The sequence below is a fragment of the Chiloscyllium punctatum genome, chromosome 12 (genome assembly GCF_047496795.1).
Source record: "Chiloscyllium punctatum isolate Juve2018m chromosome 12, sChiPun1.3, whole genome shotgun sequence".
NCBI classification, from domain to species: Eukaryota; Metazoa; Chordata; class Chondrichthyes; order Orectolobiformes; family Hemiscylliidae; genus Chiloscyllium; species Chiloscyllium punctatum.
Window position 1 is genome coordinate 64,042,909 of NC_092750.1, and position 19,861 is coordinate 64,062,769.

At 40.8% G+C, this 19,861-nt stretch overlaps 1 protein-coding gene across 3 annotated transcripts in view; it reads left to right on the forward strand.

Annotated features, from left to right (window-relative positions):
* Positions 1–19,861, forward strand: part of sumf1 (sulfatase modifying factor 1) — a 164,797-nt gene that overhangs the window by 9,671 nt on the left and 135,265 nt on the right. For all 3 annotated transcript variants that reach the window (XM_072582665.1, XM_072582664.1, XM_072582666.1), the window contains exons 2-3: positions 6,538–6,711; positions 18,756–18,830. In XM_072582665.1, coding sequence (XP_072438766.1) covers positions 6,538–6,711; positions 18,756–18,830 — 249 coding nt within the window. The remainder of the gene's footprint in view (positions 1–6,537; positions 6,712–18,755; positions 18,831–19,861) is intronic.

Here is a 19,861-nt window from a genome sequence, read left to right on the forward strand (position 1 = left end):
CTCTGGCATTTCCTTATCACCTTTCTTAAACAGTGGCACCACGTTAGCCAACCTACAGTCTTGCGGCACCTTACCTGTGTCTATCGATGATACAAATATCTCAGTAAGAAGCCCAGCAATCACTTCCCTAAGTTCACACGGAGTCCTAAGATACACCTGATCAGGTGCAGGGGATTTATCCACTTTTATGCATTTCAAGAAATCCAGCACTTCCTCCTCTGTAATATGGACATTTAGCAAAATGACACCATCTATTTTCCTACATTCTCTATCTTCCATATCCTTTTCCACAGTAAATACTGATGCAAAATTCTCGTTTAGTATCTCTCCCATCTCCTGCGGCTCCACACAAAGGCCGCCTTGCTGCTCTTTGAGGGGCCCTATTCTTTCCCTAGTTGCGCCTTTGTCCTTTAATGTATTTGTCAAAACCCTCTGGATTCCCCTTAACTCTATTTGCCAACTCTATCTCCCCTTTTTGCCCCCTGGATTTCTCTCTCAAGTATACTCCTACTGAGGTGATGGTAAATCTTTTGACAGTTCTTGGTGGGAAGGACTTGGTGGCTGTGACTGAAGACAAGAATGCTTTCTTGTTCACCTGTGATCTAAAAATTCATAACAATAATACAGCGGCTTTAGTGTAATGTGACTAAGGAGGATAGGGTTAAACTGTGATTGTTCTCGGTGGTATTAAAATGAACAGACAAATGGTGGATGGAATTAACACAGAAATATGAAGCAATTCATTTTGGGAGGGAGAATGACGAGAGGCAGTTTAAAATAGTGGCAGTGCAGATGCACCTGGGGGTGTAATTCATTGAAAGTGGCAGGGCAGATTGAAAAACCTTTTGATAAAGTTTGTAGCATCTTGGCTGTTAGAAATAAGAGCATAGAGTGCAAAAGCAAGGAAGTTGGCCTGAAGTTATATAAAACTTCGCATTTAGTCTCAAGTGGAGTATGTGCAATCCCTGCGTCATGTGTTTGGCAGCTTGTAAAAGCATTGGGGAGGATGCAGGCGAGATTAATGTGAATGGTGAAGTGACCATAGTGTGGAGCACATTGCTATTTCTGCAGAGGACTGGCATGACCATGACTGACGGCCTTCTGTGCTGTGTAGCAATTCTAATTTTCTGACGGCAGTATTTTGGTGGACAAGAAAAAAGAAACAGCCATATAATGTAAAAATTATGGGTTGTTGTGAAATATCTACAAGCTCGGAGTTAAATCACAGTATATATTGCAAATAGAGTTAATGTAAAATGAATCAGAAAAGGCTATTTGGTCTATTGAGTGTGATGTTTTCACAGGCCAAGTACAATCTGCCCAATTATTGATTGTATATCACCTTAATAAATCAGCAGAATGGGCCTTTGCCAAGACTTTCCCAAATCTCCATAGATAACTGTTCATTAATTTTCATTACATTAATGTAGACTTAGACCATCATTATTCATAACTGCCAATTTGCTTCTCTTGTGTGTTAATTATTCCAGCTTAACGAAAGCAATTTTGGTTGCTAGAGTATTGAGGCTTTTAGTATTTAATCCCGATCTCATTTCAAGCATTAATTCCATGAAGAAAAAAACCTTGCACTTAGAGTCATAGAGATGTACAGCATGGAAACAGACCCTTTGCTCCAACCCGTCCATGCCAACCAGGTATCCCAACCCAATCTAGTCCCACCTGCCAGCACCCGGCCCGTATCCCTCCAAACCCTTCCTATTCATATACCCATCCAAATGCTTTTTAAATGTTGCAATTGTACCAGCCTCCACCACTTTCTCTGGCAGCTGATTCCATACGTGTACCACCCTCTGCGTGAAAAGGTTGTCCCTTAGGTCTCTTTCATATCTTTCCTCTCTCACCCTAAACCTATGCCCTCTAGTTCTGGACTCCCCCACCCCACAGAAAATACCTTGTCTACTTACCCTATCTATGCCCCTCATAATTTTATAAACCTCAATCAGGTCACCCCTCAGCCTCTGACTCAATGATCCAGTAAAAACAGCACTAGCCTATTCAACCTCTCCCTGTAGCTCAAATCCTCCATCTTTGGCAACATGTAAATATTTTCTGAACCCTTTCAAGTTTCACAACATCCTTATGATAGGAAAGAGACCAGAACTGCACATAATATTCCAACAGTGGCCTAACCAATGTCCTGTACAGCTGCAACATGACCTCTCAACTCCTGTACTCAATACTCTGACCAATAAAGGAAGGCATACCAAATGTCACCTTCACTATCTTATCTAACTGTGACTCTACGTTCAAGGAGTTCTGAACCTGCAGTCAGAGTTCTCTTTGTTCAGCAACACTCCCTGGGACCTTACCATTAAGTGTATAAGCCCTGCTAAGATTTGCTTTTCCAAACTGCAACACCTTGCATTTATCTAAACTAACTCCATCTGCCACTCCTCAAACTATTGTTCCATCTGATCAAGATCCTGTTGTAATCTGAGGTAACCTTCTTTGCTGTCCACTACACCTCCAATTTTGGTGCCATCTGCAAACTTACAAACTATACCTCCTATTTTCACATCCAAATCATTTATATAAATACTAAAGTGTTTCTTTGAATTAATTAGCTCATGTCTCTTGGTAGTTGATTCTCTGGCTTTCTGACTTCATCTGGGTCAAAAACGCTGTCAGAGTCAAGGTTTTCTATAATGGATATTAATAGTCAGTAGCAGCTACACCTGGTCTGTGAAATGGATATTCTCACCACTACTTCAATTTGAGCTCAGAGTCATAGATTTATACAGCATGGAAACAGACCTCTCGGTCCAACTTGTCCATGCCGAACAGATATCCCGAATTAGTCCAGTCTCATTTCCCATATCCCTCTAAACCCTTTCTATTCATGTGTCCATCCAGATGCCTTTTAAATATTCTAATTGCACAAACCTCCACCACCACCTCTAGCAGCTAATTCCATACATGCACCACCCTCTGCATGAAAAGGTTGCCTCTCAGGTCCCTTTTATATATTTCCCCTCTCACCTTAAACTTATGTCCTGTAGTTTTGGACTCACCTACTCTATCTATGCCTCTCATGATTTTATAAACCTCTATAAGGTCACTCCTTAGCCACCTCTGCTCCAGGGAAAATAGCCCTGCCTGTAGTTCAAACCCTCCAAACCCTCCAAATTGTCCTTGTAAATCTTTTCTTCACCCTTTCAAGTTTCACAACACCCTGCTTATAGCGAGGAGACAGGAATTGCACGCAGTATTCCAAAAGTGGCCTAATCAGTGTCCTGTACAGCCACAACATGACATCTCAACTTCATGCACGGACCAATAAAGGCAAATGTGCCAAACACCACCGTCACTACCCTATCTATCTGCAACCCCACCTTCAAGGAACTATGCACCTGCAACCCAAGAACTTTGTTCAGCAACACTCCCCAGGACTTTACCATTAAGTATGTAAGACTTTATGTTCTCACTGAATCCCCATCCATTTACTGCTCTTTTTTTTTTCCCCATTGTCCTAGCAATTCTCTCTCCTACCATTTCTCTTTCATATTAAGCTGCCAGTTCAACAATGCAAGCCAATCTTGTTACCGAGTTGCCCATCAGCCTAAATGATAAGTCTTGGCAAGATGTTTGTCAGAACAGGTATCAGAGTGGAGCTTGGTTCTGTCCTTGCCAAACATTCTGGTGTACTCACATCCAGCAAAGATCACTGGATAGCAATCAGAAGTAGGTTCCCAGGCCAATTCTTTCTCCAGCCCTGAGTCATTGGAATCAATTGTGATGAATTACACATAAGCAGGCAGGTATTAAATTACTGTGGTACAACAGGGCTCAGAAACTGAGACCTTCCTTGTCTATACAGTTAAGGCACTCACTTTCTTGCCAAAAAGTCATTTGGTTGGTTCTTGGTCCATGTTAGATATTTTAGGCTGTATGTCTTAGTCAAAACTTCAAACAGTAATTTAAGATGAGGGTAGTGGAAAAAAACAAAGTTAGATAGAGATTCCTAATACAATGGGCAATGGATAAATAGGTCGAGTCTGGATATAAAAAGGGCCTATTCTCACCATCCCCTTTGTGTGCTGGAAAGTGAACTGTGCATTAGATAAACCAAATTTCAGAGGAACAGGAAGGTAACATACAAAACTGAATGCAGAACTGTTTGAATAATTGTATTACGAACCATTATTCCAAAGAAGGTGACTGTTAACTTTTGATTTTCTACACTGATTATGAATGAGAGAAATTTCACCTACAAAGCAGTTCCATGCCCGGCCATTTCCTGTTTCTTTCGCTTCCTTCGCAAGTTCGTGTTACCAAATCCAAACTGCTTGTCACAGCTTCTCGCTGGCTAGAATGTAAATATTATATTAAAATATTATATTAAATTAAAATAATGGTGTGTTTGGTTGTACATTCTTAATTTTTGAGAAATAGAAATGGATACTGCTAACTGGAGTAAATCAGAATCATTCTCTAGAAAGATTGCAGAGGAATCAATGAAAATGCTTGCAAATGGGGTGTCTACTCACTAACATGTTTTTGCTGATTGCTCCTCACTAAATGCAATTCGATAAATAGCTATTTTTCTGACATTGACTATCTATCAATTTGATGGAAGCACAGGTGTTGTCCTGTCTGTTTTTTCTATTGTAGCCATTGGGATGAAGCAGCTGTCATTTTGCTCATACATATTGCCCCCCACTTGCACCTCACCTGCAGTCCCAAAGAAAATCCTCACAAGGCAAGTGCTCAATCTCAACAGAGCACTTCTGAGCAAACTGAGCTGCTTCATTTCCCTGTTCTAGGATTGAAACAGTAGTCGAGTCTGCTTGAACTTGGAACTGTTTTCCCATGATGGCAAAGGATTGGAGAGATGATAAATTGCTCCCTTGCCATCCACAAGGGTTAAGAAGAGTTGTTTTTAAAAAAGTATAAAAATTGAATGAACCTTTCATGTGTGAAACAGCTGAAGGAATGTAATGTCGAATGTCTGATTGCACAACAGCATGTGGGAGAAAATCACAGATCAGTGTTCACTAACAGAATGGATGTTGTAAGGAATCTCCAGGATCTATTAAGATTTGTGAATACAGGAGCGATATTTCTCTGTTGTCTGAAATTTGGGAAGAAATACTGGTGTCATGTAACACTAATATTCTGTTTGCTTTGATCAATATCACGTATTAAAGGAGAAATAGTTATTGCTTGAAATGCTCCTCAATCTTAAAAATCAAAGAATACTCACCAGAATTTTGAATGATTTTTATTAAGGCATCAATATAGTCCTTGATCATTTTTTTAAGCCTGACAATTTGGACGTCTGAATCTTGAGCTTTCTTTTATTCCATCGTGCTCTGATTGTCAAAAAGACTGGAAGGAAATAATGATTTATTCTGGGCTTACAACTGCATTATGGGTTTATGTACTATAATGTAGAAAGTGTCATCTTTTCACTGGCAAAGCTACTCTCTCATATTGGCAAACTTGTAGTTTTGCATGCTAATGGTTCCTGGAACCTGTCACAATGTGTCTAAGCTACATTTCTGCATAATTGCTCAGTGTCATGTACCATTTACGGGATGGAATCCGTCCCCAATTTAAAACTGTTTTTAGCACCAACATTTTGAAGTTTATTACTTTAATCTAAGCAGCATGACCAAGGTGTGTAGTTACCCAAAATAATTCTCAACACTTAAAAGGAAGGTTTTCCACTGTTTAATTTTCAGTGCACCTTGCTTGGTACCCTTTTCGTTATCGTTCCAGTTTACCTGTCAAGGGGGTTGGCTGAAAGCTTAATAGGATCATTAATATCTTGCATGATGTTGTGCATCATCTACTTCCCCAATTAAATAAAAGACGCAAGATCTACATAGCGTATCAGTTGTATCTTGCATTCAATCCTCGATCATTTGATTTTCTTGCTTTTAATAAAAATGGCTATGGTTTGGTAATGAATTAGTCATATTGTCATACAGCACAGAAGCAGAAACTTCAATCCCACTCACCCGCACCAACCAGATATCCTGAACTGATCTAGTCCCATTTGCCAGCATTTGCCCCATATTAAACCCTTACTATTCATGTAACCATCCAGAAGCCTTTTTAAAGATTGTAATTGTATCCGCTGCCTCCACTTCCTCTGGCAGCTCCTTCCACACAGAGACACCACCCTCTCCTTGAAAAGGTTACCCCTCAGGTCCTTTTTTAAATCTCTCCCTCTCGCTTTCAACTTATACCCTCTAGTTTTGGGTATACCCCACCATAGGAAACAAACCTTGGCTATTCACCCTTCAAAAGTTTGCAAATGTCTATAAGGTCACCCCTCAGCCTCCGTTCCGGGAGAAAAATCCCCAGCCTATTCAACCTCTCCCCTATAAATGAAATCCTGTAATCCTGGCAACATCCTTGTAAATCTTTTCTGCAGCCTCCAAGTTTAGCAACAACCTTCCTATAGAAGTTGGCGCTAGTAAGATTGACAATAATTTTCTCTATCAGTCATCAGTTCATTGAGGTCTTATGATTGACCACCATTCTCAGTGTATTCTCTCATTATATAAGATGGTGCTGATACCGGGTGGAGTGTTTACCATGGGAACTGATGAACCAGCAATACCTCAGGATGGAGAGGGCCCAGCCAGAAAAGTTCAGGTCAAGCAGTTCTACATGGATATGTATGAAGTCACCAACGCCGAATTTGAGAGATTTGTCAAAGCTACCAACTACACCACAGAGGTATGAAGTCCTTTAAGCTTTCTATCGTTCCTTTATCATTGTATTTTTTTGAGCAAAAAATTATCTTTCAACTGTCCAGTGTTTCTTCATGTTTCTTGATTAAAATATCTTCCCTGAACTAGGATATCATCCATTGCACCCAGTAGTACTTTGGCAGCAGCTTGCATTTTAAGGTTCAAATAAAATGCTTAATGGTACTTCACAAAAATGGATGTCAACTTAAAGAACCTGAGATTAGGAGATGCGATTGATAGTTTTCTTCTCTGGAAAGGTAAACTTTTAGAGGAGGGAAAGTGGTTATGGAGGTAATTGTAGGAAGTAAGTAGTGGAAGACAAAGCATGGGTAGCAGGAACCCAAGCTTTAGTTGGAGGAATGGAATGTTTGGGGAAGGGGAGCTTGTCGGGCTGTAGGAACGTAGAGAAATAGGATGAGGTGAGGCCCTGGATTGCTTTGAACAATGAACTAGCTAAGCAATTAACAAATTAAGGTAAGTAGTTACACTCAGTCAAAGGTTTCCATTCCTTGGTGTTTTCTAAGATGGTGGTGGTGATGAGAAAAGATGTTCTCAACTTGTCAAGGTTGTGAGTGTTGTTGTAGAGAGTATGTTCCTGGGAAAGGACAGCAGGTCAGTCAGCATCCAAGCAGCAGGAGAATTGACATTTCGGGCATAAGCACTTCATCATTCCTTGGTCAAGGCCCCAGCAATCTCCGTTCTTGCCTCGCTCAGGAACCTGTGGTAGATACCATCAGGCCATGAGCACTTAACCACTTTAATGCTCTTCAAGAGACCTAACACCATAGAGTCATAGAGATGTACAGCATGGAAACAGACCCTTCGGTCCGACCAGATATCCCAACCCAATCTAGTCCCACCTGCCAGCAATTGGTCCATATCCCTCTAAACCCTTCCCATTCATATACCCATCCAGATGCCTCTTAAATGTTGCAATTGTGCCAGCTTCCATCACTTCCTCTGGCAGCTCATCCCATGCACGCATCACCCTCTGCATGAAAAAGTTGTCCCTTAGATTCCTTTTATATTCCCCCCCCCCGCCAAACGTATGCCCTCTAGTTCTGGACTCCCCCACCCCAGAGAAAATACTTCATGTATTTATCCTATCCATACACCTCAGATTTTATAAATCTCTATAAGGTCACCCCTCAGCCTCCGCTCCAGGGGAAACAGCCCTAGTCTATTCAACCTCTCCCGATAGCTCAAATCCTCCAACCCTGGCAACATGCTTGTAAATCATTTCTGAACCCTTTCAAGTTTCACAACATCATTCCGATAGGAAGGAGACCAGATTTGCACGCAATATTCCAACAGTGCCCTAACCAATGTCCTGTACAGCTGCAACATGACCTCCCAACTCCTGTACTCAATACTTTGACCAGTAAAGGAAAGCATACCAAATGCTGCCTTCACTATCCTATCTACCTGCGACTCTACTTTCAAGGAACAATGAACCTGCACTCCAAGATCTCTTTGTTCAGCAGCACTCCCGAGGACTTTACCATTAAGTGTAAAAGTCCTGCTAAGATTAGCTTTCCCAAAATGCGGCACCTCGCATTTATCTAAATTAAACTCCACTTCTTTCTTGATCTCAAAATGCATATTAGCATGCTGTAGGGTATTAGCTCCACACAATCCTCCTTATCCTTCTCTTGGGTGAATGCAGATGGAAAGTACTCATTTAGGATCTCACCCACATTCTCTGCCTCCAAGCACAAGTTCCTTCCTTTATCCTTGAGTGTCCTACCTTCTCCATAGTTATCCTATTGTTTCTAATGTATCTATAGAATGCTTTGGGATTATCTTTAATCGTACTTGCCAAGGTCATTTCACGGCCCCTTCTTGATCTCCTAATTCCCTGCTTGAGTTTCTTCCTGCTTTCTTTATATTCCTTATGGGCCCTGTCCGATTCTACTTTCATAAACCTTACATATGCTGCTTTTGTCCTTTTTAACTAAATTCCTAGTTTCTCTCATTACCCAAGGGCCCCTCACTTTGCGATCCTGTCCTTCCTCCTTCCTGGAACATGCCAGTCCTGAACTCTGATCAGTAGGTCTTCAAACAATTCCTACATGGACTTGCCTAATAACAACAACTCCTAAGTAAGACTTCCTGTCTAATACTGTCGTAATTTGTCCTCCCCAATTTAGTCCATTCCCACAAGGTCCTGACTTATCCTTATTCATAGCTATCTTAAAACTTAAGGAATTGTGATCACTGTTTCCAAAATGCTCTCCCATTAAAAGGTCAGTCACCTGGCCAAGCTCATTAACCAGTACAAAGCCCAGCTCCTCTAGTTGGACTATCCACATACTTTTTCAAGAAGCCCTCTTGGATGCAGTTAAGAAATTTTGCTCCATCTAAGAGAAAATGAGGACTGCAGATGCTGGAGATCAGAACTGAAAAACGTCGATTCTCCTGCTCCTTGGATGCTGCCTGACCTGCTGCGCTTTTCCAGCAACACATTTTTTAGCTCTGCCCCATCTAAGCCTCTTGCCCTAATATTGGGGAAGTTAAAGTTACCCACTATGACAATTCTGTTTCTATTGCATCTTTCAATAATCTGCCTACATATTTGCTCCTCAGTGTCTTGGTGGCTGTTGGGGAGTCTATAGTGTAATCCTATCAGAGAGATCGCATTTTCTTATTTTTGCGCTTTACCCGTATTGCCTCAGCTCTCCAACATGTCCTCTCTGTGTGCAGATATGACATTCTTCCCCCCCCATTAGTAATGCAACTGCTCTACCTCTTTTACCTTCCTTTCTATCTCATTTGAAACAACAAAACCTTGGAACTTTCAGCAGCCAGTTCTCTCTCTAAACCAAATCTCTGTGATGGCAGCAACATCATAGTCCCATGTGCTGATCCAGTCTCTAAGCTCATCTGCCTTGCCTATAACACTTATATCTCTGAAGGCTAAAGTCTGAAATGTCAATTCTCCTGCTCCTTGTATGCTGCGCTTTCCCATCAACACACTCTCGACTCTGATCTCCAGCATCTGCAGTCCTCACTTTCTCCTTGCAAGGTTCACTGTTTGGCAAAGGTTAAATCTGTCAGTTTTGGAATACAGAGCCCGTCAGAGATTTACAGAGAAAACCAGTTCCTTGCTCTTCAACTCATTGCTCTCTTTCAGCCTGCAAGAAATGAACCTGATTAGGATGGCCTGACCTTTCCCTTTTCAGTACTCATCACCTGCTACACCGAGTGCCTTATAAAACCAATGTGCTTCCAGATCTCTCTGCCACAGTTTCCAGTTGACAATAAAGAATTTGCCAATTGTGGCATGAATTATCCAAGTCTTCCTGGGGCTTCAAGTCTTGTGTAAATCTGGCTTTGGCTGAAGAATGAGCCACGTACTAAATTTATTCAGTAAAAGCGTCACAAACAATTGGTCCTTTGCAAGACTGTGGTTAGAATTTAGAAACCCGTTCACTGTCTTTATAGGCATCCATTTTCTTCCACAGCTGTGACAGCGTGCCTTAACTACAGGATGCATTGCAACTGTTTTTGGCAGCATGTTTTTAAAGCACCCTATAAACCTGTGCCTCGTAACACCCAAAAGGAAGCAGCTGCATAGGAGTAGCACTACCTCTAAGCTGCTTCGAATTGTGTCATGCCACTCTGAATTAGACATATTTGAGCATCTTTTCCTGGGTAGCTATCTCATGGTGGCTCATTTCTTTAGAAACTAGGTTAACATACGTATTTCTGGCTCAAGTAAGCAATTCAAATCCAGAATTAATCATCTGCTAAAGCAGTGTGCCTCATAATTGCAAAGAGCTGCTGAAAATCCATAGAATTGCTCACTGGAGTGCCAACTGCTTTTCTTCTCCAACAGCCAGTAATTAAATTTGAGAGATCTGTCCCTGTCAAAATTGTTTCTAGCTCCACTTGTGCAGCATTTGATGTGCTGAGCTGATTTTTGTTTTTTTTTTGAAAAGAAGTTGAATGGTTCTTTTATTTTTGTATGGGGCCCAAGAGATTCTGAATGCTCTGATTTGATGTGTTACTGTTTGGTTTCTTTAATTGCGTGCTTTGTTCCATTCTGTTTATATTGGGCAGTTCTGCAGGCAACTACTTTTATTCCCAGCGATCTATTGGATACTCTGGCTTGCAAACTGCCAATGGCAGCGTTGTGTAGTATAACCACTACTATCTGTCTATTGTGCAACTATCCCAGTCTTTTGTCTCCCATTTTCTGTCATCCCCCAGGCTTCTGTAATGCCGAGATCCATTTTCTGATGTGCTCACTTGGCCCTTATTCTGTTTACTGGCTCAGTCCACCATGCACTGTTCTCTCCACACCTGCATGCAGCAGTGACTACTGCATTTATTGTGCCATCTGCTCCACACAGGTCTTGCCCCTCTTCCCTTCTGAATCCTCATGTTGTCCATCAATGGTGTCAATTGCTAGTTTCCTTTGGTATGCTGATCTCTGTTATTTGAAGGAGCCTGATCTCCGCAGCATCTTGGTGCTGTAAGGCTTCCTGTGGTTTTCAAAGATGAACCCAATTTATTGAGATTAAATATTGGGAAGTGTGAAGCTGTAAATGTTGATCCCAATCAAACTGTCCAGTATATCCCTCTCACTGAGAGTGGCTGTTGATCCTAAACTGCACTTCAAACTCTGCTTCCACAACCATATCTGCTTGTTTCCTTCTGCACTTCAACTCCACTTGACCTAAAATCTTTAAAAGTGTCATTACCTCCTTGTGACCCAATTTTCTCCAGCATACCTTTTTTGGCTTTTCTTCAATAGATTACTGAAGCTCTTCACCATGTTGACTTGTATTGATTTTTTTTTAATTCCCTGTTCTCCACATATATTTCGAACGTCATCATTCTCTTGCAAATTTTTACCTGCTGTCTGGACGGACTGCAACTTTATGCAGTCTCTTGTGGTTAACCTGTGGTGCATATCCAAACTGCTGCAGCCCTTAGCCATCTCTGCGCCACCTTTTGGAATTTGTATTCCAAACCAACTCTGTTCATTCAGATGAAGAGTTCACTGTTCAATGATTTGGAGATGCCGGTGTTGGATTGGGGTGTACAAAATTAAAAATCACACAACGCCAGGTTATAGTCCAACAGGTTTAATTGGAAGCACACTAGCTTTCGGAACGTCGCTCCTTCATCAGGTGGTAGTGGAGGGCTCAATCCTAACACAGAATTTATAGCAAAAATTTACAATGTGATGTAACTGAAATTATACATTGAAAAATTGATTGTCTGTTAAGCCTTTCATCTGTTAGAATATCATGATAGTTTCACTTCTTTCATGTGTAAATCACAAAACCTTTTTTTAAAAAGTTGCATTCTCAGGTTAGCTGTTAACAATGGTGACAGCTAGACAATATGTTGAAGGTGTAAGCCCCCTGTGTTCTCTGTCTATGCCATGATGTTTAGATTGATTCTAATTTAAAAAGAGAGATAACAGGGTTTTACATGAATTCATGCAGTTTTTGAGCTCAGTTCTACATGAATGCATGCAGTTTCTGTTCAATGTCACTGTTTGAAGAAGACTGAGCAGAAGGAGAAGGACACCATTTATTCCTCAACCATCAAGGTAATGGCATACCATAAGTCACTGAGCTTCTAATCCAGAACCTGAGGCTAATGTTCTATGGAAAGAGTTTGCATCTCACCATGGCGGATGGTGACATTTGAATTTGAGGAAAACATGGAATTAAAAACTACTTGAATGGTGACCATTATTGATGGTTGTAAAAACCCATCTGTTTCATTGATGCACAAAGAGGAGAGGAAATCTGCCATCTTTGCCTGGCCTTGCTTCATGTGATTCCAGACCCACAGCAATGTCATCACCCTTGGAAATTGTTTAGCACGCCACTCATTCAAGGCTAATTATAGGAATGGGCAACAGATGCTTGGCTTTGCCAGCAACACCTATATCATATGGTATGATTCATTTAAAAAAGACTATCTGGTTATTTATCTCCTTGCTGTTTGATGGGCCTTGCTGTAGGAATTTGCTTCTGCATTTTGATGTGGAATGACCTGAGGCTATGAAGAACATAACGAGGAGGTGTGGTGTCATTGGATTAGTCATCCAAAGCCCCAAGCTAAGTTTCTGAGGACATGGATTCGAAGCCCACGATGGCAAAGGATGAAATTTGAATTCAATTTTTAAAAAAAAGCTTGGAATTAAATATAAAACTGATCCTATAACAAACATGTCCATTCTTGTAACATCTCATCTGGTTCACTAACGTCCTTTAGGTAAGGAAATTGATTGTCCTTATCTCGACTGGCCTGCATGTGACTCCAGGTGAAAGTGAGGACTGCAGATGCTGGCAATTAGAGTCTAGAGTGGTACTGGAAAAGCACAGCAGGTCAGGCAGCATCCGAGGAGCAGGAAAATCGACGTTTCGGGCAAAAACCCTTCATCAGGAGTGTCCCAGTGCAATGTCCTTACCTGGACTGGCCTCCAGACTCCAGACTCTTTGCTCTTGGGTTGCACATTCCATAAATGATTTTATAAACTCTTGGCCTCTGTTTCGGGGTTTACTGACTTTCCCAATCATGAATTGAGCTTTGGCTGCAAAATATCGGATGTTTGGTTGAGGAAAATAGTCTGAGGGAAGCAGAAGAGTAATGAGTGTGTCTGGGAAATGGGTTACAACAAGGAAGTGCAGTGTGGGAAGGGAAGCGCTCAAAGTGGAGAATGTAGCTCGCTTTTCAAATAAATTTGAATTCTGGTGGATCCTTCTGCATAGAAATTGAAGAGCACAAATTGCAGGATACTGATATTTTTGTTAGTTGCTCGTAGGCCAGTTGCTTACACTAGTACTCTGTCATATGCTGAGCAAATTATGACCGTTGTCTCATTCTGTTGTAACTGAGCATCTTTTCGAGTCAAATATTTAGTCACTCGCTAAGCACATCATAAAATCTGCAGATGTGAAGTTTTCATGTATTCTGAGGTATGCGAATCTTATGTAGTGTTTACAGTTTACCAAAAGCAATAAACCATTTATCTTTCAAAGGACACATTACAGTGAGAGGACCATTTCTTACACCACTGTGTTCTCTTTGATCATGTAAATCTCATTCCTAACATTGTCTTAATGTTGGCAACTCAGCTATGGCCTTTGATAAAAATGAATGTTTGAAATTAAACCAAGTGGTATACTACTGTAACTGTTTCATTTGTTTATGTCTGTTCTAAACTTGACATTAACTCTGCTTTCCTTCCACAGATACTGCTAGACCTGCTGAGTGTTCCCAGCAATTTTTGTTTTGTTTCCTGATTTTTACAGCATCTGCAGTTATTTTGATATTCTTCTGCTATTTTAACTGCTGCATTCCCTGTATATTCCTGTTATACTTGTCAACGTGTTACCAAGTTAGTTGAATTAAAAAGTCATGAAGTTACACTAAAAGTACATTGTACACTTGTTATCCCTGAAATACAGTTCTGCCAATAAATCAGGACTGCTTGGAAAGATACTTTTTTGTTAGCCTTGAGAAACTGCTACCTGGTGTCCTATGATACATGGATGACTCTAAAATATTGGGCTGCCCTATGTAGCTCACAGATTAAACAATGTTAATACTGTACTCAGATTATTTTGTGAAGATTTCCATTCATATGATTGCATATTTGTGGTGATAAATGTCTCCTTCTGATATTAATAATGATGGTTACTATTCTTGCACAGATTGACTTCTGTTAGAGAGAATGCCATGTGTTATGGACCAGATTATAGCATTCCCCCCCCCCTCCCAAAATATTTTAAGAAGTAGCCTAGCCCCTAACCTTTCCTGTTTTAAAGGCAAATGCTGTGTTCCAGATGCAATTCAACTGGTCAAATTACTCGGTGTCAAGCAAAGCATGATATCCTCAAATGCTGTGGTTAAAATACAACAAAAGAAAGAAGAACTTAGAACAACTTAACTCCTTTGGAAAACTTAACAGAATAATAGATGCAGTAACAATTGCTAATTAACTATTCCAATATGTAACAGCCCATAAACACACCCCTTGGCAAAATTCAGAAAATAAATTTTGTCTCGCATGCAATTCGGCAGCGGAGGAAGAAAACCCTGTTTTTGTTTGTAATTGAGAGAGAAAAATAACTTCCACTTCTTCAAGCCCATAACAGCAACTGCTGAATCTAAAAGCTAAAAAAACTAGAAAGCCTGGTCTGAGAGAGCTGGCCCCACTCATCCAAGCTGCCTCTATTGTTCCAACTTAAAAAAACTATTGCTTCTCAAGTTGCTCATCTTAGACTCGTTTAACCTCTTTCTTAAAAGAAACTAGGACAAAGTATACCTCTTAAAGCCACCATTGTCTTGCATGCGATGGGTATTAAATTACGTATGACTGGATTATAGTTTGGCATAATTTGGTGCAAGGGCGTTGTAGATCAACCTACAACACATGGATTGCAGCAGATTTTGAAGCCACTCACAGCACCTTCTCAAAGACAACTACAGATGGTCTATAAATGCTGGCCCAGCACCATGAGTAAAGTTTTTAAAAAATTACTATTTTTGTTTGGAATCAGCTATGAGAGCTCTGGAGGGCAACCTTCTGCTGAGAATATGGTCCTATTGGTTTATTGGTAACCACTCCACAATTGGAGTGAGTGTGAAGGCATCTGAGGCAGCTGGATAATTGTACCCACCAGTTACTTGAGTTTCTTGCTTGTCGTTCTTTAGGGATTTCTATTGAAAAGCTTCACATGAACAGTCCTCTCTCATTATAGTCACAATGATTGTGGTCAACACAAGTTTCTTTGAGCCTGTCTTTAAAAATAATACTTTAGCAAGACCTTCCCATGGACCGTTGATTGTACTTTGACACCTTTCCTGCTTCTGCTCTTTATTCCCTGGACATTCTCTAAAAGTTCCTCTCATCACACAATCCCTTAGCAATTCTCCCCCCTCCTTTGAAGCAGTATTTTGTTACTCATTGCTTCCCCCACACAGCAGCCCCTGAATTTTCCATGTGGCCATCAGCAAACTGTGCTATGGGCTCCTGCCTGATCAGTGCTAAACCCCATTGTATGTTCAACTGCAGTTATAGCAGCTGAAAGTGTCCTGTTCTAATGTCTGTTGTAGCTCAGTAGGTTAGTGGGTTGGAAATCAAGACCAGCCACCTCCAGAATCGTCACAAAAGGTAAAGATTTTAATAAGTTGGTAGAGTTCCCCAATTCATCTGTCTTTTCAATCCAGGCAAACAGAACATGGACCAGGTCTCTGTACTTAAGAATTACAATTTTTGTTTGCAAATAGATAAAGTCCAACTGCAGGAAGAGTAATGAAATATCTTCATGTAGCTCATTAAAACTTCAACCCAGTGATAAAATTCCCCCTTCTGTGTGTGCACATAGACATATGGGTGGAGGGAAAGCTTGGGGATACAGTTCAGTGGTCACAAGCTTCACGGTTTGTTGAGATGATCCTTTTGCTGATCAGAACACGATTTCTCGATCTTGCTTCTCCAGACATTTTTGCTGCTTCACGGTAGGCATGGGGTAACCAGTTCCCACTTATAAAGGTCTCTGAAGTTCAGACATTAACAATCCTTGAAGAAATTGTTCCTCTTTAATCCATTCATCGGCATCATACTGTGTGCTCTTAACTTCTACAGGCAACTTTTGTATGGACACCTTAACAAATGGCATTGTGGAAATCCAAACGCACTTAGGTTTCAACAGTATCCCTCGTCCTTTATCCCTGAGAGGGGAACCATCCTCTCAGCATCGACCCTATTGTAATTGTTTATTTCAATAAGACCACTGTCTGTCGTTCAAGTGTAGTAAGTATAGATCCAATAGGAGCAAAATACTGGAAATCTGAAATAAAGCATAAAGTGCTGAAGAACTCAGCATGTCTGTAGAATCTGTGGCGAGCCAAACTGTTAATGTTCTGAGTCGATGAGTTTTCAGAACTGAAAGTTCTTCAGTTTTCAGCCTGTTTCATTGTGAAGAAGAGTTATGTCAGACTTGAAACATTACTTGGAGAGTGAAACAAGAGTTATCGATCCAACTTGTCCAATGCTAACAAATAAGACAACTGTTAGGAACCAGCCTAATCTGTCATCTTTGAGCTGCTTCCCATGCAAGTATGTGCCTCCTTTAAGTCAGGTGACCAAATTTGTACACCATACTCTCCTTATGGTTTCACCAATGCCCTGTACAGATGTCGCAAAGCTCCTCTAATTTCATACACTAACCCCCTCACTGCCTCCCCTAACCCCACACAGTATGTTTATTTCCCAAATTGCTTGCTGTACTTGCATACTGATTTTCAGTGATTCATGGAGGGCATGAAGGTCCCTGTGGTGCGGCATTCTGCTGTCTCTCCCTATTTAAATAATATTCTGCTTTACTGTTCTCAATGCCAAAGTGGACAAACTCTCAATTTCCCTTATTCTACTGCATTTGCAGTGGGGTTTTTTTTGCCAACTCACTTAACCTAACCATAACCATTTGCAGACAATTTGTACTTGCACAACTTGCCTTCTAACCTACCTGTGAAGCATTGCAAATTGGACGGCAGGGCAGTCAGCCTCTTCATTCAACCAATGGATTTAGTTTGCAAATAGTTGAGGCCCCAGCACTAATCCTGTGGCACTCTGCTTGTTAGAGTTTGCTGACTTGAACGTGATCCATCCATCCCAACTTTGTTTCCTGATAATCAGTCGATCCTGGTGTCCATATTAATATGTCACCTCACATTGCTCTTAACTTGTTGAATCTCCTTTTGTTTGGACTGAAAACAAAAAACACAGGATATCACAGCGGGTCGGCAGCATCCATGGAAAGGGAGTAAGCTAGTGTTTCGAATCAAAATGACTCTTCTTCAGCTTCAACTTTGCTTTCTCTCCACAGATGCTGCCTGACTTGCTGTGATCACCAACACTTTTTGTTTTCTGCTCAGATTCCAGCATCTGCAGTGATGTGCTCCTCCTTTTGTTTGGAACCTTGGAGGCTGGTACAATTACTACGTTTAAAAGGCATCTTCATGGTATTTAAATAGGAAGCATTTAGAGTGATATGTGGCAAATGGAACTAGATTCATTTGGGATATCTGATCAGCATGGACAAGTTGGACCGAAGGGTCTGTTTCTGTGCTGTGTGTCTCTATGACTCTATGATTTTAACAAATGCATTTTGAAAATCCAAATGGTCTAATCTATTGGCTTCCCCTTTATCCAGCCTGCATGTTACAACTTCAGAAAGCTCTAATAATAAATGCTCTGCAAGTCATATTCTATGTACTTTGTACGTCTGTCAATAATGGCTCTGCTCATATCAACAGGGTAGACCTGTTACTATTGCTGCCTATAGGAGCAGTGAAAAGTGTTCACATCGGTAATTTCCACTGCCCTGTTTCCATCTGCAAATGGGTGGAGGAAGAAATACCAATGTAGGAAGCTCAGTGATGAGCATGAAGGCAACTTTGCAGTTGAATGAACATATGAACATAACAATCAGGAGTCGTCGTCAGCCATTCAGTCCCTGGAACCTGCTCTGCTATTTCATAGCATCATTGTTGAAGTAATTATGGCCTGAGTTGCATTTTCCTGCTTGCCTCTCATCATCTTTTGACTCTTTGGTTAGTCTATGTACCTCTGCGTTAGCGATGTTCAATGACCTGTATCCTCTGTACTCGAGGAATAGAATTCCAAAGACTCAGGAACTTCTGAGAAAGTGTTGCCTTTCAACTGGCCTCAAGTGACAGACCCTTTTATCTTGAAATTGTGTCCCGTTGATCTAGTCTGTTTCGGAAGGGGAAGCACCCTTTTTCAACATCCACCTCGGCAATTCTTGTCAGATCAGTATCTTCTGTGTTTCAAAAAGATTACTCCTTCACGCAAATGGACAGAAGAAAGCAACAGCAAAAAACCTTTTAAAATTTTTTTAATACAGTGTTCGATACATGACTGAGACTTTTTGAAGCAAGCGAGCAAAGCAACACTGCAGCCTGCAAAGGTATGAGAAAACATGACTCTAATTTGCTGCAGTTAACAGCCAATTGTTGTTGTTTCCCCATTAGGCAGAAAAATTCGGAGACTCTTTCGTCTTTGAGGGCATACTTAGTGAGAAAGTGAAGAGCACCATTACCCAAGCTGTAAGTATCATGTGTAAGTGTGGCTAAAAGTTGTGACCAGTTATCAGTGAAATGGAATCGTGACTTCAGCTCTTGAGTTTAATCTTGCTGTGGGTGAAAATATCTAACCGTGTTTAATGTCAAATAGAAACAAGTGGAATATCATATATCATCAGTTTTGAGAAAAAACATGCACGCACACACACTCATACTCAGTGGGTGTCAATCCACCTATACATCAAAGTTTCCCATTTAGATTATTGTGATTTTTGGTCATATTTTTATGCTGAGATTTAAACTCTTCATGAATGTTTTTTCTGTCTTCCCCCATGTAACCTCCCCAAGACTCAGAGGTTGCAGATCAGGATACCATTTAATCTGAATGGGTAGAATAGAAAAGGCAAGTCCCAAGAATTTTATCAGTTATTTTGGGGATTGAACCCATGCTGCTGCCATTATCAAACACCACACACTAACCAACTGAAGTAACTGACCCCACTTATGAAACCTGTAGAATGTAAATTGTTTATGTAAACAGCTTCCTTTACCAATACTGTAAGGGAACTGACCAGTCAGCAGTGGCTGTCTGAAGTCTCTTTGCAAACTCTTGTCTTTCGAAGAGCCTTTGTTTATTGCCTGTTGACAGCATCGTAGAAAAGCTATTGATATTTTTGCTGACAGAATAGGTCCTAATGTCACATGTTAATGAAGAGTTTGTTACTGTAATATTGAATGAAATTAACAGTTGTGTTTACATAAAAAGTAGTTTGCTCTCCCGACCATATATTACTGAGTTCTGCAATGGTATCTGTTGTCTAAGCTTGGTACCTGATGAAATTGTTGAACCGGCTTGAGATTTGCTTGAAATCAACACATTGCAGCTTTTCAATTGCTTTGAGTCGCTCCAGGTTTATGTTGCTGTACTCTGATGTCTTGCCATGTGTGGTGCAGTGAACCGCATTCCAATTGGCAACCAGTTGGCTGAATGTTAAAATCATCTGATATTAATAAGCCGTATAGAATTGGTCGCAACTTCAATAAGGGTTGTCGGC